Below are 23,515 nucleotides of genomic sequence, written 5' to 3'. Positions count from 1 at the left end.
TCATATTATGCTTAGTGTCTTGTCCATGTTAATTAGTTTCATCCTGAAAATTTAAAGCTACACCAGCGATTATAAATAGAGAAGCATTACTTTAATCTTTTATGTCAATGGCAAAATCATGCAATTGTTATGTACCCAATACATATTTGATATCTGCCGTTTATAATCATGTGAATGGAAATTTACATTTTAGAAAACAGTACTAAATAGACACATAATGCTATTTTGTGCGTGCCCAGAAGAACTAGCATTTGGTCTGTGGAACAGAGGGAAGAGGGGTCTCCTCCCAGAGCTAATTTAGAAAGCTGCAGTTTTTTTTTTCTTCTTTGGTTTCTTTGCATCAGTGGCATGGTGCCGGTGTGGAGGCAGCTGCCCCCAGGCTATGTGCGAATGAGATTCCTCTCTCTCCATCATCCCTCTTGGGCAATCAGTCTCCGTGATTGAGCCCGGCCGCCCAGGCCACACAGAGCCCACCTCCCCTGCACCTCCTCACACCCCCCTCCCCCCCCAATCCACACCCTCTGCCATTAACACCCCTTCTGACACCCCGCCCCGTAGAAGGCAAGGCAAACTCTCGGTCGTAAACATTGAAAGGCCGAGATTCGCCAGTTAGTTCAATCAGTCATGGCATATTAGGGAATATCATCAAAAAGGTTAAAAAAAGACAAAGAATGGTTCCTAAGTATGGGGTCAGTTTTGAGGAATATAATAATGTCCTCTATAAATTGATAACAGTAAGTAATATCTATTAATAGACATTAAATAATGTATAGCATTCATTAATACAATGTCTACTGATACTAATATGAGCAAACTGACAAAGCAGATACTTCGACCTCGCTACAGGTGAGAACGCTTTTAAAACCACAGGAACACAGACGCTGTTGTGACTGCACATAAAGCCGACAAGGCCATGTCCGCGCCACATATCCCTCTAACCAAACTAGGATGATTCTCCCGTAATGTGCAGTTTCAGAGGTAATATCCAACAAGCCGCGATAGCCTAACGACGCAATCGGATAGAGGGTCTGAGACTTAATGGACGGCACAGCGAGGCTCCCCGCCTGTCAGGTGCTAAAACGACAGTCCGGCCATCACATCGTGAGACGGGGGGCCAGCTGTGTCCCTTCACAGGGGACGTCAGGGCCATTTCAAGGCCAGGAACATCGCCGGCATTAAAGAATTTGGTCCATTTCTTCAGCCGTTACTACGCAGCGGAGAGCATAAAGACAATGTTATGGCGGGCGGGCGGGGGAAAGGGGGGGGGGGGGGGGCAGCGAGAGTCTCGAATCAGACTACGAGACGGCTGATGCAGGCGTAAACCCTCACGCCCAAACATGGGCGGCAGCCGCGCGCGGTTTGTTCACGAGAGCCGAGAGCAGCCGAGAGCAGCCGGTACATCCGCTGCTCCTCTGTGCTGCAGGATTAGAGCCTAATAATGAATCTGAGATTCCGTGACTCATACAATTTCGTGATCCGGGGCTTCAGATGCTTATAGCCCCTATCCCGAGGATTAAACGCAAACCCTCCGGACAGGGTTCAGTCTTTTACGATGGTTCCACTCTACTTTCGGATTGCTTCCATTCCCCGAACTCTTACAACAGCTACACCACCCGTCTCCCCCCCCACCACCACCATCATCATCATCATCATCGCTTCCACCGCCACCAACCCCAGTCTTGCTTCTGCTGGGTCTGGGCTTTCCTTTCTTCCCCCCGGTGGCTCGATCGCCCCGCAGCCCTCGCAGCCAAATTGGTTTACATTAGAGACATAAATACGTTGCAAATGCGCTTAAACAAACACAGTCAAAAAATGCAGACGGCGCATGGCGGGATTATCAGAACAGTCAGTGGGGAAGGAGGAGCGTTTCCGCGGCACAAAGCCCAGGGACCTGAATGAGGCCTGCTGACGCAGCCCGTCTCATCCACATTCTGGGGGGAAAAAAGAGGGGGGATTTAGCATTTGCGCGTCAGCCTGTAATTCCAGGTATTTTTTGTGTGTAACTTTATTGGCAACAAACGAACTGAGCACTGCGGCACTGTTCAAGAGCGGCTTTGCGCGGGTGAGTGGGCCGCGGCCTTTTGGGCTGTGGAACAAAGCGCTGATTGGGGAAAGGCGCCCCCTAAGGGTCGTGTACAGCGACGCGGTGCGGAACGACGCGGTCCGACCAAGCACGTCACAGAACTAAGAGGCTCGCGTTCAGCCGTCCCAACAGAAGCAAAAGTGACCGCATTTTAAAAGCAGGGGAGGGAAGATTCAGAGGATATGCCATACTTTCTGGGGGACCCCAGCCCCTCCGTGTGGAGGTGTTTACACTGTGAGGGATTTAACGCCTCCCCAACGAGATTTGTCAGCGCGGGCTCCTGCAGGAGGGGTGGCGGGCGGGCTAACATCGTGTTAGCGCAGATAAGATCAACTCAATTTCTATGTAAGCCCGAGGCAAGTCTGCACACATGGGACAGTGGATTGTGGCGGGAGAGGGGTAAGGAGAAAGGGGCCAGGCTGGCCATAAGATGAATGCTCTCACCGCTGAAGTCACCCACATCATCAAAGCTGGACCATCTCCCTGTTTATTAGGGTTTAATACAGAAGGCAACGTCAGGCCATAGTTAATTAGCCAGTTTTGCAAAAGGAACCAAGCCCCGTGCTCTTATAAAAGGCCTACCGAAGTTAATGTGGGATGATGTCACTGTCCATTACATTGTTATTGGGGAGTGCGCTCCACATGATCATGTGTGTCTTTTGGCATAGACAAACTCAGTTATTTTGGTATGGACAAACTCTATAGGGCCATGTAGCAGGGACCTATAGTGTTTCACATGGAAGACATTCATCACATTGCCACAGGGCCCACCATGTTTAAAGACAAAATGCAATAGCGCATAGAATTTATACTGACATAAGTCCATCCTCTTTCAAAAAGCTTTTTTTTTATTTAAGATTGGCAAAACCCTGGCCAAGTAATTCTGATTGGGACATTTAAAACAAAGCATTTTTTTTTGACACAAGAGAGGTCCCGTCTTAAAATTCTCAGACTGTTTCTCTTCAGCCTGGATTGTTCTTTTGTGATTTCCTTTCTATATGCAATAAAAAGCCTCTGTCCCACAAACAAAAGCAGAGACGCAGTGCAGACGCCAATCCCCACCGCGGCAGCAGAGCGGCTGCGAGGACAACTCCACTGTGAAAACCCCCGGGACAGCCCAGGAGGACGACTGAAGAAAGGAGGTGAAAGAATGAAAGGCCGAGAGTGAAAAGATGGAGTGAGAGAAAGAGAGAGAGAGAGAGAAAGAGTGAGAGGAGAGAGAGGGATGGGGAGAGAGAGAGAGAGGGGGACAGAGAGAGAGAGAGAGGGAGAGAGAGAACGTAATCTTGCGATATAAAAAAAATGCACAGGGACGTAAACTATCCCAAATGAATAAGTAGCCTATTATGGTGAAGAATGACGGCCGGGGGCCACGATTATGCCGGCATTATATCTTAAACAGCGTGGTTTGTCACAACGCGTAAGCCCCACTGAAATAAAGAGGGGGCTCCCACATTTACATTCCTCCAGCAGTTGGTCACTGCCACCGGGGTCCCCCCCCCCCCACCCCCAATATCAGAGGCCTTCGACGGTTGGTGTTTTTTTTTTTGCAACCTGGCACACTAATTGAATCCTTGAATCCACCTTATTCGCATTCTGCCCCCTCGCTGTAAATAGCCCGTTTCTCCAGGCCGCCCTCCTGCAAGCGCCCGCGCCACGGACGCGTAATCCTCGTAATGCTGCGGACGGCACCGGAGGCGGGACGCCGGGGAGGAGCGCCGCGGCCCCTGGCGGCCCCTGAGTAAACGCGGGCGCCCCCCGCCCCGCGTGACCCCCCCGCCCCCACCCCCACCCCCCCCAATCCCAGCCTGCCCCGCCCCGCCCACGCAGCATTCTGTCACGCTCAGACCCCAGCGCCCACGGGGCAGGCAGGCAGACACGCGGGTTTTTAATGCGCCGAGGTCAAGCGTTTCTCGCGCGGTGACGGAGTGCTCCCTCCCAGCATGCAAATGGGGGTCGGCCGTCTTCCTCGAAAAACCGTCCGAATTCTCTCGCCGCTTCTCTGTTTGTTGGGTGAACAATCGCCGTGCCAACGCCGCCCGGCCAATGGTATCAACTTTTGGAATTCAGCCTCATAACTTCTGCTACAGCGTTTTATCAACGGAGAAATCCCATCTATTACCCTTTGCCTTTCAGGTGTTCAGAAACAGACTGCAGGTTCCTGCGCATGGGCAGCGTGTGTGTGTGTTTGTGTGTTTGTGTGTGTGTGCATATGTTTGCATGTGTGCGTGCGCCCGTGTGTGTGTGTTTGTGTGTGTGTGCATGTGTGTGTTTGCGTGTGTGTATGTGCATGCGTTTGTGTGTGTGTGCGTGCATGCGCGTGTGTGTGTTTGTTAGTATGTGGGAGGTGTGCGGGGTTGGGGGTGTATTGTTGACGTTCTCATGCTGTGAGCATCCCTAATGAGCCACAGTCTGAAACCCCTCCCGCACACCCCCCCTCCCCCTCCCCCTCCACCCCAACCCACCCTCCCCTTGCAAAAAGCACTCGCACCTCCACCAAAGGTTGTAACAGAGTGCTTGTCAGGGAAATTCGGCGCTCCATCAATTACCTCCCAGAACCTGAAGTCTGATTCAGTAAAGTTCATTTCACCCCCTCGGGCCCCTAAACCAGACAGCCTCTACGCTTCCCGTCTCTTTCACCACCGTTGTTTTGCTCAATATTATCTGCCCAAATGCTTTGAACTGGCGCAAGGTAGAACACTAATAATAAATGGCCTGATTCATTAAGGATATTATTGCCATAAGCTGCACACTCAGAAACAATGACTCAGAAACATTTAAGCGATTGTAGTGCTGTTGCTGAACTGAACCGTCATAAACTGTTATGATAGAACGAGACGGTACACCGAGGCAATATTATTTAAAAAAAAACTTTCGTATTTTAAATCTCATTTTACAGTTTTGCGGATTCGGCACCAGATGGCCGCACGCCTTCAGTCTCCAGCCCCTTAAATTCAAAGTCTCTGCGAAGCCCGCCCCCTCCCGCTCGCCGATCGGCGGCCCGGCTAACAAAGGGGCTAAAATGAAGTCAGAGCTTTGTGCTCCCTGCCTCCGCAATATGGAGAGCACACCTAATTCCCAGTGAAGTGTCACAATGTACGTCCGCGCCCCCCCCCCCCCCCCCCGCGGAGGAGAACAGAGGACCGCGAGGCCGGGCTTCGCTAGCCCTCGACCCCGCCGCGGTAACACATTTCATTTCGGGGAGATCAGAGCCCGGGGCGAGGGGAGGTCACGGCGCTAATCCTCTCCTCGTTTAGGAGAACCGGGGCTTTTTGGACGCGGGCCGCGAGCGGGCGGCCGCCCGGGGGAAAGCGGGCCGCACCCCCCCCACATTGTGCGGAATTAAAAAAGGGGGGCTTCCCGCCTCTTCGCAAAACAAACAGCGAATTATGAAGCGGCCGCTGTGCTGGAGGGCGCGGTGGAGAACAGGTGACGGGGCGGTTGGGTGCGAGTTCTCACACAGGCCGGGGAATGTCCCTCCAGCTGAGGTCATCTTTAATAGCGGCCCTCCACTAAACAACCGACCGGATCAAACGGACAGTAACCATGACAACTTCTTCCCTCGCGTTAAAAACAGGTAAAAACATAAATGCTACATTTTTTTATTTTCTTGCATTTAAACATGCAGCTGCATCATGACCACACCATGAAATATGGCACTAAGGTTAGAGGACATTATTCACTAGAACTAATATATGAGAATATTCATAGTTTCAGCTGGCTTAGCCTTAAACAACCTACGGCAACAAAAAATAAAAAATAAAACCCCTACACAAAGGAGAGACTGTCTTCATACATAAGCTGTAGACGTGGAGAAGCTAAAAACAGGAGACATTAATCAATGTACTGCATGTTCGATATAGGAGAGTGTCCTCACCATTGTAACAGGCAATAGAAGATAAGGCCACAGAGAGGCTATTCTTCCCTGTTGTGCTTGCTTCCATCTACAAGGATGCCCTATGGACTGCCCAAGAGATTTAGCATGAAGTTTACAGAACTCAGTCGTCGCCCTCCCCTCCCCTTCACCCCTCATCCTGCAAGCAAAAGAACCACTGCCTCTTTAATTTCCCCAGCCCTCCCCACACAATCCACCCTGAGCTAGCCCAGAACAGAAATCACAGCGTACCATTCAATCAGTGTTTTTTTTTCCTTTTCACCCCCACCCCTTACCCCCCTTTTATGGTCCCACTAAAGGTTTTAGCGGCACGGAGAATGAAAGCTGCCACTATAAGAAACCTTAGCCCATTGAGGGGCTGACAGGCACTGCCAGAATATGATCCTAATCCTGTTTCCAGCATTCTTTTAGCCTACTGGCATCGCAATTCTGCCACGTATTCTCCGAGCTGTCAACTCGGAAAATCCCTCTAATAGTGCATTGGCCAGATACACATCAAAGAGCTCCTGGAAACCTCCAGCAGCTTAGCAGCAGAGCAGCACACACACACACACACACACACACACACACACACACACACGCGCGCACATGCGTGAGCTCGCGCACACACACAGATACACAACAGACACAACAGATTAGGCCCTTTTGAATGACTGATAGTTTATCAGGGCTTTGAATATTCTTATATATCTTCGCTTTGCTCAAGTTTAAAGTCCTAGCGCTGCGCGTCTGAAACTCGATATCCTCCCCAAGCCCAACTAAGTATTGGTCCGGAGGTAGAAAAAGAGGGGGAAAGAGAGAGAGAGAGAGAGAGAGGCAGAAGAGAATGAAAGAGAGAGGAAAAATACAAGAAAGTGGAAGAGAAAGATAAAAAGTTGGGATGGAATGGCATCAACTCTGGATAGTCTATTAATGATCATCCTGAAAAAGAGTTGTCTCCTCAGAAAAAAAAAAAAAAAAAAAAAAAGCTTTGCAAAAGGGTGACATCAAGGGGAAGCAGAGGGGTGCTTTAGTTCCTGCCACAATATGAATCATTTCCCCTCAGGATTAGTCACACTGTAAACGCCGTACTCATGATTAACCAGTGATGCTGGGTGACGGGGTTTGAGGGAGGGTGGCGGTGTGTGTGTGTGGAGTGGGGGTGGGGGGGTGGGGGGGCACGGGAGGCTCAGGGAACCTGCAGTAAAAGATTAATAAGAGACTCTGTGGGACAGAGTGTGACATGTGCTGCAACAGACAACAGTGGAACCTCAGACATGCAGCAGGCACTCTGACTGATCAAACAAACACAGAAGATGCAAACGCAATCACACGCAAATATTCACCCGCTCATTATTACTGATATAAAAGGTTTGTCAAGCACGAGGCTAAATAATATAATGTAGGAATGTTAACCGTTTCATTAAAGAATGGCCAGAACAAACAAAATGAAGCAGTTCACATTATCATTGGTTCATTAAACAGGCATAATTAAAAATTCTACTAAAAAAACAATTCAAATTCTTTAAATTCACGCATTTTGATGATCCTTCCAACAGTTTCACAGTTCCAAACAGCACTCATTCCTGTTGTATCTCTGAGCTTCAGCTGGAGTGTGTGAACTGTGTAGTATGGATAAGAGGTAGGAGGTATATATGGATTAGAATTTGGTGTGAGTTTGGGAAGGGGTGTCGAGTGTCTGTAGAGGACAGGGCAAACGGTGCACACAGGGATATGAAGAGACGGAGCAAGGGCGCCATCGTCATGGTGCAGGATTTTGGGGATGGCGGGCGTGATGAGGGATGGGCGCGCTGCGTACGATAAATGGGGCAGGATGGGGAGGGAGTGGGCGGGGTCTGAGCACGAGCAGGAAGGCGGAGTGAGGGGGGGTTCGCTGGGGGCTAGGCGGCGGCCGAGCACGTTGCCCCCCCCCCCCCCCCCTCCCCCCGCCCCCCCCGGAGGCGGTAATTTCACGCTGCGCGGCGGATAAAGCCCCCCGCTGCGTGATCCTCTCCGGTTCAGGAGTCCACTCCGCACTGCGCTGATTATCTAGCACGCCCCTATCTAACCCAGGATGGCCCATACAGAACGGAGGGCCCGCCTTTCAGTGTCCCACAATGCTGTGCAGGACACCCAGCTCCGACTCGTACTCTACTCAAGTGACCTCTACAGGGTGTGTTCCAGCCTCCCACGTACACTAGGACAACAGACATAGTCAGCAAGGAGAAACGAAACAAATATAACCGGTAACTTATCAATACGCAACTCCCACCCCAAGGAAAAATAACAATGCTTTCCTTACGGGAGCCAAAGCTTCAGTGAAACCTATGTAGGCTCTAGGCTAATTCCTTGTTAAAATGAGCACCTCATCAGCCTCGCGTGATAAATGCATGGCACGTAATTGAAAGCATTTCCCTGCGCTAGGGAAAAAAAAAAAAAAAAAATCTAACTCCCCAGCACTCTGCTTCATGCGAAGGGAAATCTGTTAATCATGATCTCCGTCTGCGCCAAACGCCGGGGTCGCGCCGTGACTGAGAGTTACTCACGCATCCTGATCTCCGTCTGCGTTAACCGCCGGGGTCGCGCCGTGACTGAGAGTTACTCACGCATCCTGATCTCCGCTAGCTGCGCGGCATTAGCGAGAGTTTCCTAATTTGCCCCCGCGCTCGGCGAGGAGAGGAGCGCCGCCGCGTCCCGGCTCGGCGTGCCGCGAGTTAATGAGGTGGGAGAGAGGGGGGGTGGGGGGGGGGGGGGCGCGGCCGTCGCCGTGGCGAGGCGCGCAGGAGCCTAATAAGGACCCCGCGCGCTCGCGGCTGGAGACCGACGGCGCCCTGCGAGCCAGAGCGCCATCGCCGCACCCACTCCCTCCGCGGGTCTTGGCCTAACCGCGGGGTCCGGAGCTGTGCCTAATCTGGCCTTTCCACAGTTCTGTCTCCCCCCCCCACCCCTTTCCATAAAACGGGACACATTCTCAGCAAACGTTTTCGCTTACAAACTGCTCAGAATGCAGTGACACTTCTGTCACCTCCGGCACGACATTTATCTGAAAACAAAAAAATTTTCCCCTAGGGCCAGCAGCACATACCACATTGATGGTATGATGTTATGCTCATTTTGAGCAACGGATGGCTAGTCATACATTTAACTTGCAAACCTTCGGTCCGTAGCAAATAAACAACATTAAAACTTAGCTACCTTGCTGATAGAGTGTCGAAGGGGTTGTGTGGCCTTGGGGGAGAACAGTCGTGGACACATCTGAATGGGACCAATCAAACACAAAGGTTTAGTTAAGGTGAATGGTAGTACCAACGGAACCATTGAAAAAAGGGGCTTCTCTAAACAAGGAAATAACGTCAGATAATTGCTTACTGGGCACAGGGGAGCACCTGCAACTCCTCCCTCTTCATCCTCCTTTGCCACTGACGGAGTACCGCAGCAGAAATAGAGCCAGCTTGCGTGTGTGTGTGTGTGTGGGGGGGGGGGGGGCAGGTTCAGATAACGCACGCAGGGTGAACAGCTCCGAAGGCCTGACTCCAGGACGGGAGGACGGGCGTCGGCGCGGTGATGCCGTTTGATGTTAGGGAGCGAGGCGGTGATCCGCGGGGATTTGCATGCGATGTCACGCCGCCGCCGCCGCGCCGCGCTCCACAGAGCTTAGGCGGCTCCTCGGCGCTCGCCCGCCTGACAGCGCGGCCACGCCTCGTGCCAATCCCGCTCGCCGGGGCGGGGGAGTTCCCGCCCTCCGGGCTCCGCGCTCACCTCCGCCACGGTCACACAGATTCACCCAGTTCAACGAGGAATAAGCTGTGTGTGCGTGTGTGTGTGCGTGTGAGAGAAAGTGTGTATGTGAGAAAAGGTGTTTATGTGTGCACGTGTGAATGCAAGAGAAAGTGTGTGTGTGTATATGTGTGAGAGAAAGTGTGTGTGTGTGTGTGTGTGTGTGAAAGAGAGAGACAGAAAGTGTGTATGTGAGAGAAAAAGTGTGTGTATGTGTGTGTGTGAGAGAGAGAGAGAGAGAGAGAGATTGAGAGGGAAAGAGAGAGAGAGAAAGAGAGACTTGTCCCTAATGGTCTCCCATCTCAGGAGTGTTAAAAAATGTAAATTTATGTAAAACCCATAGGAAACATATATTTACAATGCGTTGGGGTAATCACAAGATGCAGGCATGGCAAACTAGCCCCGCCGATGGAGGCAGTCAATACAGAAATAGTTTTTATGTGTCATTAATTCCCCCAACGTTCCTAAATATTCCTTCTGTTGCCGCGGTAATACAGTAATCACTCACGAGCGCACAGAAAATTATCTGCACTCATCTGTGGCACAAAGACAGGGGGGAAAAACAAAGGGAGAACATCCCATTTTAGCGTCCCGCGCACCCTTAATGTTCATCTGCGAGCCGCGGCGCGGACAGCCGCCCCTCTCAATGTTTCGATTCCGCACGCCGGCGCGGGGCCGTTATCTCTCAGCTTAATAGCAGCGGGGAGCCAATTGCTCCTCCTAATGTTCATGCACCTATTCATGCTACATTGCCTGAGATGGACAGGGAGCTTCTATCAGTCAATGAGGGTGTGTGTGTGTGGGGGGGTGGGGGGGAGGGGGTGGTGGTGGATTGGGGGGTGAGACTGGCCACCAGCCTGAGGTAAACACAACCCCACGTCCCCAACAAACAAAATAACCTGATAACAGATTAAAACCAGAGCTCAGATGCTCTGATCGTTAAAAGAAGATTCCAAAAATTGGTGGTCCAATTTATTCTATGTTCCTACGGTCAAAATATCCCCAGGAAGTCAGCTGCTTGAGCATTTAAAAATTTGTCAATTTGTTTCAGCTGGAAACATCTAAAGAACCTATACAGGCACATTTTTGTTTACTGATTCAAAGTTCGCATTACTTTTTAATGGCATGATCCAATCTTGATTAATTCACTGTTTAAATATTGGCCCATTGCCATTTTCTAATCAGAACATACTGCAGATTTAATACTCTTTAGTTAACGGCAACACTATGAAACTCAGCAAATATTGAGAATATTGCATCAGCTGGGTTCCCATTCAATATTTAGGACTACTATGACACTTTACTATGTCAGACACTGACAAATAAGCCTAGCTCTTTGTCCTGTAAAAAAAAATGGAAATGTACATTAATTCATTAAAGACTTCAAGATAATACTATTATGTTACAATGTATTTATTGTATAAATGGCTGTTCCACTGCAGTGATTACAAACTGGGGGATAAACCCTAGGGTACTTTGAATACCTCCAGGGCATACTTGGGATTAATTGTGTGCTGTCATAATTTATTCAACAAATTTATTTAGTTCCCGGCTGTGACTAAGCAGCTCTGGAAATGAAACAGTCTCTCACGCAGACTGCTCAGACAGTGTTACGACAGTACCTTTCCTTTAACTAGTGTGCATATATTATTACATGTTTTTAACATGTACTACACAGTTACTAAATCTGAAAAATGCAAGAGATTTCACAGACACTGAGTTTGTATTAAGACTCCAAGATAAAAAACAGACTGCAGCAGGGGTGCAGCGGTGATGAGCTTGTAGTTGCAAACTTTAACTTGTCTTTAACGTTGCACTAGTGCTGTTCCAATACCAAAATGTGACGAAATTGACTTTGATACCAATACCAGCTCTGGTACCTCTATTGATAACAAATCAATACCACAGTAAACCAACAATGACCAAACATTTCTCATAAAATAAAGTGTAAACTTAACATATCTTTTAAATATATTTATTCATAAAACACACCTGACGCACAAGATCAGAAATCAAGCAGCTCAAGCCGTGGCTAGAATATCCTTCTCAACACATTCAGTCTGTATTCGCAAAAAAAAGAGAATTGGAAAGGCGTCTGAATTAACTTGCACGCGATCGCCTCGTGAACAATAGCAGTACTTAATTGACACTTGTCTTGTACTGTATCCATCTGTTATTATGCTTAATTTGTTCTTATAGAGCAGTGTTCCTCTCCAGTACTGACTTTGGTCCACTCATGAGGAGCATTTAAGATTTGGGTTCAAAAAGGCCTCCAGTTGGATAGGACTGGATTATGCTACACCATCTTCTTCAGAGGGGTTATCAACCCAATTTGCACTTCATACAACTCAATGCTTTTACTCCAAGCAGTTCCGTAAAGTTCCTTCATTCTATTCCCAGAGTGCTCAGGGTTTTATTTAAAAAAATCTTTATTGTCCATTAATGCAGGCAATAATGGAAATTTATCATTCTCTGATCTGTAATATGATTGTTATACAGCGATGTGAAAAGGAAAGTAGACCTCAGCTCTACAGCTTTCAACTGTAGTCCTAACAGTAGATAAGTCTAACCTCATGCGACAAATAACACATAACAGGATTTTACTTGGTCATCACTTATTCAAACTAAAATAAGCCAACTTTCCAGAGCCATTAAAAAGTAAGAACACACCACGATTAAGTAACTTGCAGTAACTCATTTAGCAGCGATAAGCTGAATATTCGCCGATGTTAATTTTGCGCATGTGTGACCGCGCCCTTAATCGATATGCGTTCAATCTAACAGACACGTCAGCCCATATCCACACACTAGAGATGGACTCATTCTGTGGCATTCCTACGTGCCACTGTTCCTGAGGTCTCTGACCAACTGCTCCACCTCCTTCATGAAGCGCAGGCAGAGTTCGTCTTTCCAGGGGAGAGCGATGCACTGTACGGCCACAGGGAGGCCCTGACCCCCGGTCACTGCCTGTGAATACGAAGACTGTCGTCACTGCTGCGCTCCGCGGGTAGACCTCGGATTTGTGCAGTAGCACGCAAAATAACCCAAAAACAGTCTTCTGCTGCCACCTACCTGCTGATACGAGAACTGCAGCCAATAAAACAAATTGACTGTACATATAGGTGTACGTTTATGAGTGTGTTTATATTTTTTTGTTCTTCACGGATACTGAACCTTTATTTTTACCAGGTTAGTCACACTGAGATTGACATTTCTTTTGCAAGGGAACCTACTGGGCCACCGTGGTGGCCAATTAAATGTTGCTGCTTTGAAGACCTGACAAAGAATTACTTTGCTGAGCGACAGTTCCAAACAATTTGGAAGGATTACCTTCCATTTGGTCATTTCATATAGCAGTTGCAGGCAGGCCATTGCCAAGAGATGCCTTCTAGGCATAAAACATCTGAAATATACTATAGGCGTACTTGACTTGTGCAACATTTTACTAAAATAAATTTAAGGATCCTGTAAATTGTGCCACCATAAAATTTGTGGAGGTTGTTGCCCTCTTAAGCACTGTTCTTGCCAGTCTTCTGTAGACCACTTAGCTGCGTTTGATGGGTTTGTCTTCACACACAAAAAACGTCAGTCCATAAAATGTTTTTCATAAAACATTCACCTGTTTGAAGAACCGGTCCCATATGTCTCCATAGTTTCCCTTGTAGTGCTTCAGCTCTTCTTCGTCAGCGTCTGTCACCTTGGAGACCGGCACTACCCCAGCAGGGAAGCCAAGAGCATTATAGAAAGCAGTATAGCTCAAGGCACCTGAAGAAAAAAAGAGAGAGTCGCAAAATGAAACATTAGCACGTTTACCAACAAGCTAAATTATCTACGTAACTTACACACACCCACACAAAAAACAAAAAGAAACATTAGCACGTTTACCAACAAGCTAAATTATCTACGTAACTTACACACACCCACACAAAGAACAAAATGAAACATTAGCACGTTTACCAACAAGCTAAATTATCTACGTAACTTACACACACCCACACAAAGAACAAAATGAAACATTAGCACGTTTACCAACAAGCTAAATGATTGACATAACTTACACACACACAAAGAAAAAAAAACAGCATTTTCCCAAAACTTTTCTTTGAATCATTCACCAGAGCAGGGGAAAGTGAGAAATAATACCTTTGCATTTATCCGTTTAGAATTATTGCTTTTATTTTAATCTATTATCACTTAATTATTGTCTTGTGTTTTTCAGTTGAAATGCACAATGAGTATTCATTAGCTAGTTTCTACCCTCTTCTCTAAAGCATTTAGCCTACGATTTAACTATCACCCACTTCATTTCATCAAGTTATTTCACGTTAGGCGTAGCTATTAATGTACCCTATGAAAGTACATAAGTACATCTTGCACCACCCTTCTGTACATAAATCAGTATAAGAGGGTCTGCTAGGTGATTGCAATGTATTGTAATGTAAAGTACCTTCTTTATATCAAGACGCTATAAGAGAAACAATGGGCCTCATTCACAGAACTTCTTAAATTTTTCTTACTTTTGGTCTTAAAAACGTTCCTACAAAAAACCAATACGGGATTCATGATGTGCGCAGACCTTTGTTTTTGTGTGTATCCCAGGTGTTTGAGATGATAAATGCGCATTGTTTGTAAATTTTATGCATAATCCTGTTCATGTGATTAGCATAAGGAAACAGCCGTGAACCAATACAGACAGGAAAAAAATGACGAATGCCGAAATGTTCTCGGAAACGTTCTTACTCACGGTTTACGATAAAATGTGATCGTACACATTTTTCGTGAATGAGGTCCAATGAGTTTTCAGCCATGTTACAAGCTACAATTGTAACATTGCAGTATTTTTCTGCTGCGTTACAATGGAATTACAATTGTAACAACATGGAAAGCATTTGAAACAAGAAACATACACGTCAGCTTCCCACAATATCTGAAGTTGTAGGCTGGACCAAGTGCAGGGGAAAGCAACACATCGAGGTCCTGTTTTTTCCACTCTTCACTGAACTCATAAAAGTAGTCCTAAGGTCAAAGACAGAAGTGCTTTTATTGACAAACTCAGTATCTTTCGTATGACACCGCTTGTAAGGAAAAGGTGATATTGGGTGACAGAGGCTAGAGTCCAGGGGATTCTAACGAATGGCTAACTATAATACTTATAGATTTCACCTCAAAAAAAGTGCATCATAAAGGAAACTACACATTTCTCTGTGATCCTCCAAATCAATAGTGCAGATTTACGCAATGAGTACAGCTGGTGAATAAGCTTGGGCTTTTAATAAGAAGAAAAAACAGCAAATCAAAATACATACTACACATATTTACACCAACGCAGCACATTTTAACATATTCTGAATATGGACAGTTTATCAGCATTAACAACAGAAAAAAAATCCAATCTCTGTAACTCTTGTTGATCTTAAGTAACAAATAACTTAGTCAGAACTGCATGAACCCAGGCACCACTCTTAAAACCTTTTAAAAAACAATAGCCTACTACCATGTGACACTTGCAGATGTGAGTTCTGAAATGTCCTTTTTTGCCTCTGCTGTGATTGGTTGAGTGACATCACAACTGAAAAATAATTTGAGATCTGATAAAGAACAAATGGCCCCCATGGTACTGTCCTCGCATATTAAAGGTTCCTAAAACCCAGGCTTACCTCAGCATCTGCATAGTGCCTCCACAGATCTTGTACAGATCTGAAAGACACAATACAAATATAAGTGTATTTTTACTACTTTCGACCAAAACTACAATGGTTAAACATTAGTATCCCTAACCATCCCTTATCCATGAACCTCTATTTTACAGCTCTGTGAATAAACCTTTGAGTACTTACCCCTCTCAAATACTTTTGCATTCATCCTGTTACTTTTTTCTTGGTATTGAGTGTATGAATTTGGACCAAGTAAAACTAGCAGTTCCAAAATTTAGGTTAATAACAATTTAGTAACACAGCAGAAATAGTCTTCTTTACAGTATGAAACAAACCGGGGAAAAGCAAGGCAGGTCAATTACAATGCAGTGTTGTTCAGGCACCAGCTTTATACCCTTTTACCTGAACAAAATGAACCAATGGAGGTGGCAGGTAACCAGTCATTGTTAGCTCTGTATGCTCTGTCTGCCCCCATCTGATTTGACACCCCCTTTGTGCTTCCACACCTCCCGCAGGTCTATCCCAAATCGATATTCATGCGTACACTAACCAAACGGTCATAGTCACCGCTGTGTGCGGTTTTTTTTTTTTGTCTCCCATTTGGTCCTGGTAGGCTTCTACGTCTTCTTCTTATTTTTCTTCTGATTCTGACTGTCACTCCTGCCAACACTGACCTGGCCAACTCCGACGCCCTGAAGATTGCAAAGGAGGTGGATCCGCAAGGCAGGGCTCTGAACAGCCAGGTAGAGCTTTGACTGTCCTGCGGCGGCGGCGACGACGCGCGCAGACTTCCCTGTGGCGTCGGCTTCATGGACACGTATTCGTTCGGTCATGTCACCAGTAATTTTTTTTTTGCAGTTTTGTATAGAGTTTTTTTTGAAAAAAATAAATAAATAAATAAACAATGTACCTTATAGTTTTTTTTTGTCTTATAGGTGGGGGTGTTACGCTCCCTGCCTCTGCTTGCCTGGGTAGTGCAGGTGGAGGTAATTACCTAATTGCTTGACTGCCTCCACCTGCCTGTGGCCAACATAAGCCCTGCAGTATGAGGCAGGGGAGATCTTCTTTGGGGCTGTGTGTTGGGATTTTGTGTAGATAATTTGTAGTTTTTTTTTGGAGATCATTTTGTTTTGTGAACTTTGCGGGATTTCGTTTGTTTTAGTTTGCGTATTTTATTTGTGACTTGTACTAATAAATGTCTGGGGTTTTTGTTTTAAAATCACTTTCTGGATTGTTTTTGGTGCATTGGGACTTGTTTGTTGCGGCCCCACGAGCCGGCCGTAACACTATAATATATCGAAAAGTTGACACACATAAATATATTATTCGTTATTGTCCGATGTAAAAACTTGTCACTTGACATTTTGGATGCTAGGATAGCCAACTTCCTCCAAGACCACATTCTACGCAGCACCGCCACCATGCTCAAAAACACAGGTTGTGAGAGAACCTGGCAACGACTCGCAGGGGCGAAGTTTCGAATAAGGGTGACTAGCGAAGTGGTGTCACGCAGGGAGTAAACACAAGTACAAAGAAATCGCGTGAAACCCTGAGATTCTCGACAACAAGGAAGAAACAAGCTCACCCGACTCCACAAAGGCAAGCCATTCCATCAGCCACACGAGGATACTTAAAAAGAACACAAAAGTACAGTGATCACTACCAATGACACACCGCTCCAAAACTCCAGTACGTAACACTCCAGATGATTGTTGCACTTCACTTCTGAAAATACTGAGCGACTAAGTTATTTCTGTCAGATTTAAACAGCCTGTCTACACCCTCGTTCTCTCCTTGGAGTCTAGTATTTTGAGATATAACGCCACACTTACCAAGGGCCGGAGGAGAAAAGAAAGGATCTTCTTGATCAGGAGCGGCAGGCCGTAGGGTACTGTCTGGCTTTTTAGGCAAGGGTCAACAGGACCCACCTTGCTGAAACCACACACAAAGGTTATGTCAACATTGGTATTTACAATTAGAAACAGTAAACATGCCCAAATATGTAAACCAGCACAGAAAAGGGCAAATCTTATTGCCCATTTACTGCCTGGTCGCTACATATTTACACATTTTTTCAAAGTTGAACAGCAACACTAATTTAAAAAAAAATCCTATTCTGTAAGCAAGCCCTTAAATAAACTGCGACCCAAAGACAACTGATGAGAGAAAATGTAGGCCTCACTCACAAGTTGCTGAGCAAAGTAGCCCCTCCATCTCCCAAGATACCTGCGGTGAACAGATTCATGGCATAGGCTACTCGAGGAAGAGAGAAAGGGACCAGCTGAGGAGGAGAGCACAGTGAGTAATCAATCTGGAACATACGCATAACCATACTTTCTATAAGACGGTGAAACCCTTGAAGGGAAATAACAAAATAAAATCAGATACAAAACCATCGTAAACCAAATGAAATTCTACAAAACACAACAAATGTAGCTTTCCTGTTGTTTATGAAAGGTTTATGAAATAAATCAAGCTACATTTGTTTTCATATTATTATTACCACCATAGGCATACACAACAATGCATGAATTTAACAAAAATGAGTACATCATTAATAATATAATCTGAACGGTATAATCCATGACAGGATTATAACGATTTGGACAAGTCTGTGAAACACCACGGACAGGTGTCGTATTTTTAATTCATTTACAGAGATGAAACGAGTTAATAGTTATACAAGTAGCTAAATGATGTCTTCTGTACCGTGTGTCCTGCTCCCTCCAGCAGCTCCTTAACCTCCCGTACGGCTCTCCTCATGCTTGGCGATGCCAGCTGGTAATCATCAGTCTCATAGTAACCAATCCTTAGGGGCCTAGAACTTAAATACTCCTAGAGAGGGAGAGAATAAAACCACGAATGTAGAATTTTCCACATTAATTAACTGCAGGATTGTGGTTGCCCTGGATTGAGACCTATAATGGCCTTTAAAGAGCATTTTGCAGGGTTGTTTTAAAAAAAATGAAAATAGCATATTTGACCCTTCTACATGACAATATTAAAATACATACATTTTTAGAGTTGCTACAGCAGAAATACTGCAAGCATGGTGCAGGCATATTAGCTGGGTAAGCCACGCCCCCCTTAAATGTTAGATTTTTCACTACACAGGCTGTGATGTAAAACAATGTGAATGCTGTCAAAGGGGGCTCAGAATTTTCGTTCGCTGTATGTTCTAATGCTGATGTAACAATCGCTACTGGTAATTGAAAGCAATGGAGTTCACAAACGCGGAGTTACAATTTTGAAAAAAAAAAAAACATTAAAAAAAAAAAAAACTACACATCAAAGGGTCGTGCCAACGACTGCAATGAAAGCACCTGCTCGTTGAATGGCATAGGCGGCACAGAGGGGTCCAGAGCAAACATGTCCTCACAGAGCAGTGCCTTCATGCACAGGGCCAGGCTGTTCACATCCCTCGCCAGTGGGCCCAAGGATGACACCCCTGTCAGAAAGACAGACGAAATGCAGTCGAGTCACGTCCACAACCCCAGCCAGCCACTCTGCAGATTCGACCGCACGTCTCTGACCGAATGTATTAACGCACTGTTGGTTGTCCTCCATCTCACCTGTTTTCTGGCCCCGGCAGCATGAGCTGGAACCGCGCATACTTCAAAGGAAAACAAACAAGATCACAACTCCGCATTCTGTGTGCCTCCAACCAATCAAACAACACAAGGAATACTACCATACCTTACGATTTACATCTGCTGAAGACATAACTCTGTGTCAAAACAAAAATCGCAAGGCAGGTTCCAATGGAGGACAGAGATGAGAAAATATTCAATACAGTTATGTTATTAAAAGGCTATACCACAGCGAGACAGGGACTCATGCGCCGTAAGTCTTAAGCCACGCAGTAAGACGGACCTCAACCGGTTGGCTGTGGGTTTGAATCCACATATCCCACAAAAAGATGCTGGAATGCGAATGCTGCCCCCAATGTCGGTGCCCAAGCCCAGGATGGAGCCCCCTCCTGCAATCAGTGCTCCTTCCCCACCGGATGAGCCCCCTGACGTCTTCTGGGGATTATGGGGGTTCACCGTCTGCCCAAAAATGGGGTTGCTGCAGTCGTAGCTGAAGTGAGGTAACACACCAAGAAACAAGAGCAATTACACCGCAATTTAATTTTACTCTCATTGCACCAGTAAATCACTGCATCAATTCGTAAAGAAATTTCACAATCAGAGAAAACACAGACACACTTCTATAGTGGGGACTTCTGCTATAGGGCAGGAGCAGAGCAAAACACACAATCTCATATTTACTTGAGAAGTCCCTGGGGCACATTGGTCTTGACAAAGGGGATGGCGCCTTGTCTCTTAAGCACCTGGACCACTACACTGTCAACATCAACAGGCTGCTCCAGCTTAGAGATAACTCCACAGGTGGAGTCATGGCCCTGCAACACACAAGTCACAAGGCCATTTATGATTCTACAAAAACAGCCATAACACACTCATAGTACTGAATCACAGCCATATGAAACAGCACAGCCACAACACACTCATAGTACTGAATCATGGCCATATGAAACAGCACAGCCACAACACACTCATAGTACAGAATCATGGCCATATGAAACAGCACAGCCACAACACACTCATAGTACTGAATCACAGCCATATAAATCAGCACAGCCACAACACACTCATAGTACAGAATCGTGGCCATATAAAACAGCACAGCCACAACACACTCATAGTACAGAATCATGGCCATATGAAACAGCACAGCCACAACACACTCATAGTACTGAATCACAGCCATATAAATCAGCACAGCCACAACACACTCATAGTACTGAATCATGGCCATATAAAACAGCACGGCCATAACACACTCATAGTACTGAATCACAGCCATATAAAACAGCACAGCCACAACACACTCATAGTACTGAATCATGGCCATATAAAACAGCACAGCCATAACACACTCATAGTACTGAATCATGGCCATATAAAACAGCACAGCCATAACACACTCATAGTACTGAATCATGGCCATATGAAACAGCACAGCTACAACACACTCATAGTACTGAATCACAGCCATATAAAACAGCACAGCTACAACACACTCATAGTACTGAATCATGGCCATATGAAACAGCACAGCCACAACACACTCATAGTACTGAATTGTGGCCATATAAAACAGCACAGCCACAACACACTCATAGTACTGAATCATGGCCATATAAAACAGCACAGCCACAACACACTCATAGTACTGAATCACAGCCATATGAAACAGCACAGCTACAACACACTCATAGTACTGAATCACAGCCATATAAAACAGCACAGCCACAACACACTCATAGTACTGAATCATGGCCATATAAAACAGCACAGCCACAACACACTCATAGTACTGAATCACAGCCATATAAAACAGCACAGCCACAACACACTCATAGTACATAATCATGGCCATATGAAACAGCACAGCCATAACCAAGTGAAATCATGTACACTTATTCTAGAGAAGAGCCATGACTGTACAAACATAAAGCAAATATTTTTTTTTAAAACTTTGTCACCACAAAAGTCTTTTTAAACAAAATAGTTTAAACTGTAGTAAGAAAAGCTAACTGTCAACTTTAGTCTAAGTCAATAGAAATGCACCTTGTATCCAAGGTTGTCCTTAATACTGACAGGAACTCCATAGAGAAGGCCTTCCCGGTGAGTTTCTGCCTCACCAAGCTGCTCACAGCTCTCCAAAAGGAACACAGTGGCACAATTGAACTTCCGGTTCACATCCAAAGCCTGAGGAATACGAAACACCATAAAGACATAGGACATTATGAAAAGTACAAGTTATTTACAAGTTTATGTGCCGAGCTGTTACTGTAAATACCTGCCTAGAAAACATGAAAATTTAGATATGTTTTTTAGAAATGCCCGTGTGATCAGGACTGCTCCTGATCCGAAGAACCCACCCTCATCTCATGCTGGAGTTACTGTTATGGCTCTGACATATTGTGTCACTGTCCAAATACTTACAGACTGTAATAATACTGTACAAATACTAATACTAATACTAATAATAATAATAATAATAATAAAAGAGGACCTTTCCCATGTAAGTGTGTAAGACTGTATCAGGAGTTAGCGAACCATCCTTCAGTTTTTTTGTCAATTCAGTCAGGGACAAGGATAGGATGAGATCAGTTTCTTGGCCTGGGTACTGAAAAAATGAAAAAGAAAATCAAAAAATGACACATTTACAATCCTAAATTAGCTTCTCCTCTTTCAATAATGAATCACAAACTCTTCAACAACCACACTCTTAAAGAAAAAAAATATATTGTTGAGTCAGGACTAATTTTTAGGACAATATGACAAACACCACGAGCACTAACAGTCACCTCATTCCAAAATTAAAACCAGTAGAGAAAAACTTGTATTTGCATGGGCACCAAACTTCATAGACATCATTGAGCATGTGAATGTCTGTTACAGAGGACGACATCAACTATTTTTCTTAGCAGGGGATCATTTGCTAGGCAAAGCAGGCTACAGATATATCCTGCCACAGTCCATGTACACATACAAACTGTTTCCAATTCTTCTTAGTTGCTTCAGATAATGTTTTGAAGCAAGGCTGATAGTCATTTTCTCAATGTCATGTGAATGTGTGTGTCTGCAAGCGGTAGGCTACATTTTATAATAAACGTGTATACATGTTACATTAATTCAATTATTTACTAATACTATCTTACTTTCCCAAGAGAAAATGACAGTGGCAAGGACAATATCCCTGGCTAGTAAAAGGAAGAAACTGAAGACTGGCTGGCTGGCATCACGTTTATCATTTTTGTGTAAGTTACATAAATGAACTTTTATGTCTTTAAGCTACTTCCCACAGAACAGGGATACAGCCACTTGTGACAGCCAGCTGCCACTAAAAGATCCGACCCCTACTGCGATCATAGGGGAAACACATTAGACAGATGAGTTCTCATTTTAGAAATAATTGAACTGTGAAGCACTGCGAATTTCTTGGACAGATCCTGTGAAGCAGGTCCTGCTTGAAAAAAGAAAGACAACGGCGGAGATCCAGGCAGGCAGTCATCTCGAACGAACATTAGAATGCCCATGTGCACAATTTTTTATTGATTTTCTAAAACAAGGCACACGTACGGCATTTCTTTTTATTCCTTTTACTGCAGTTTCAGAACATTATTGTGCATGTATTATTAAGAGCTAAATTTCCGTACTTTCACCAAAATTCCCATACTTTTCTAGACCTGCAAATCAAAATGTGTTTAAATCGTACCTTTTCTCGGAATCGCTGGACAGCAGTTTCTGCCTCCTGTAGCGAGATATCCCTTCTCAATTTCGCTCTGTCTATCTTTCGTTGTACCTCCCTGGAATTTATCCATTTCAAAAGAAGTATTGATGCAACCGCACAGCAAGATGCGGTGGCCAGCAGCGTTTGACAACTGTTGGAAGAGAAAGACTTCATATTCGAGTAGATTGCCTACGGTTTCAACACTGAACTGTGTGTTGACACCTAACCGTAAAAAGCAGCGTAAACTTCCGGCATCCAATTTTGGTTCCTCCCCGCAGAGCGTTCACAGGAACTGTAGAGGGTAGGAGCATCGAGACATACAAGAACTGGAGAGGGATTCCGCTTACCGGTTGCGTTATTTTTTTTACCGAACCACTTTAGTTAAACTATACATAGTGCAGTAAATTGAAAAAACCACACTCTAAGCCTAAGCACAAACAAGAATGTAGCATTACATGGCAGTTTACTCAAACATTTTCAAATAACAAATCGCGCCACACTAAACGAGCGAATGTAACCAATCGGCGCTCCCATCGTGTTGACCAATGGAACTACGGGGCGTGATTTGCGCTAACGTGGTTGGAGGAAAAAAATACGATCCTGGTCCAGGCCATTGAGCGTCATAGAGTTCAGTGGTCAAGGCCAGAGCCATAGAAAGAGCTTTCTATGGCTCTGGTCCAGGCCATAGATATAATATACGTTTCTATATCTATGGTCCAGGCGGTGAAGTCGAGGAAGTAAATGAAAACAGCCTCTACTGCGCATGTTGAGGGCAAAGGAGCTTGCTGCCCGTTGAATTCAATGAATTCTAAAAAACAAGTT

At 45.4% G+C, this 23,515-nt stretch overlaps 1 protein-coding gene across 3 annotated transcripts; it reads right to left on the bottom strand.

Annotated features, from left to right (window-relative positions):
* Positions 1–11,693: 11,693 nt before the first annotated feature.
* On the bottom strand, positions 11,694–23,182 carry LOC118225632 (vitamin D3 hydroxylase-associated protein). 3 transcript variants are annotated; one of them, XM_035414363.1, is made up of 15 exons: positions 22,679–23,178; positions 21,473–21,586; positions 21,025–21,165; positions 19,660–19,793; positions 19,262–19,468; positions 18,961–19,001; positions 18,712–18,836; positions 18,098–18,223; positions 17,575–17,669; positions 17,221–17,320; positions 16,974–17,017; positions 15,392–15,431; positions 14,642–14,750; positions 13,354–13,499; positions 11,694–12,701 (listed from the first exon to the last, which is right to left on the bottom strand). In XM_035414363.1, exons 1-15 carry the CDS (start codon positions 22,865–22,867, stop codon positions 12,570–12,572), a joined length of 1,743 nt encoding a protein of 580 aa, XP_035270254.1. In that variant the 5' UTR covers positions 22,868–23,178; the 3' UTR covers positions 11,694–12,569. The 3 variants fall into 3 exon arrangements, 2 of the variants coding, with proteins under 2 accessions (XP_035270254.1, XP_035270256.1); XR_004764859.1 differs by lacking the exon at positions 11,694–12,701 and having other exon boundaries at positions 14,479–14,750; positions 22,679–23,182; XM_035414365.1 differs by lacking the exons at positions 11,694–12,701; positions 14,642–14,750 and having other exon boundaries at positions 13,359–13,499; positions 22,679–23,180.
* Between the last annotated feature and the right edge of the window lie 333 nt (positions 23,183–23,515).

The sequence above is a fragment of the Anguilla anguilla genome, chromosome 4 (genome assembly GCF_013347855.1).
Source record: "Anguilla anguilla isolate fAngAng1 chromosome 4, fAngAng1.pri, whole genome shotgun sequence".
NCBI classification, from domain to species: domain Eukaryota; kingdom Metazoa; phylum Chordata; class Actinopteri; order Anguilliformes; family Anguillidae; genus Anguilla; species Anguilla anguilla.
The sequence above is the reverse complement of the archived record's forward strand: the minus strand, read 5'-3'. Positions and strand labels throughout refer to the sequence as shown.

Bases quoted from the DNA above. Each gene is read 5' to 3' on its own strand.
- LOC118225632 (XM_035414363.1), bottom strand. From the start codon at position 22,867: ATGAAGTCTTTCTCTTCCAACAGTTGTCAAACGCTGCTGGCCACCGCA. The intron at 18,837-18,960 runs GTGAGATGGAGG...TCTTTCTGACAG, and splicing joins CTGCCGGGGCCAGAAAACAG to GGGTGTCATCCTTGGGCCCA. The intron at 15,432-16,973 runs GTGAGCTTGTTT...TGTGTCTTTCAG, and splicing joins GCTTGCCTTTGTGGAGTCGG to ATCTGTACAAGATCTGTGGA.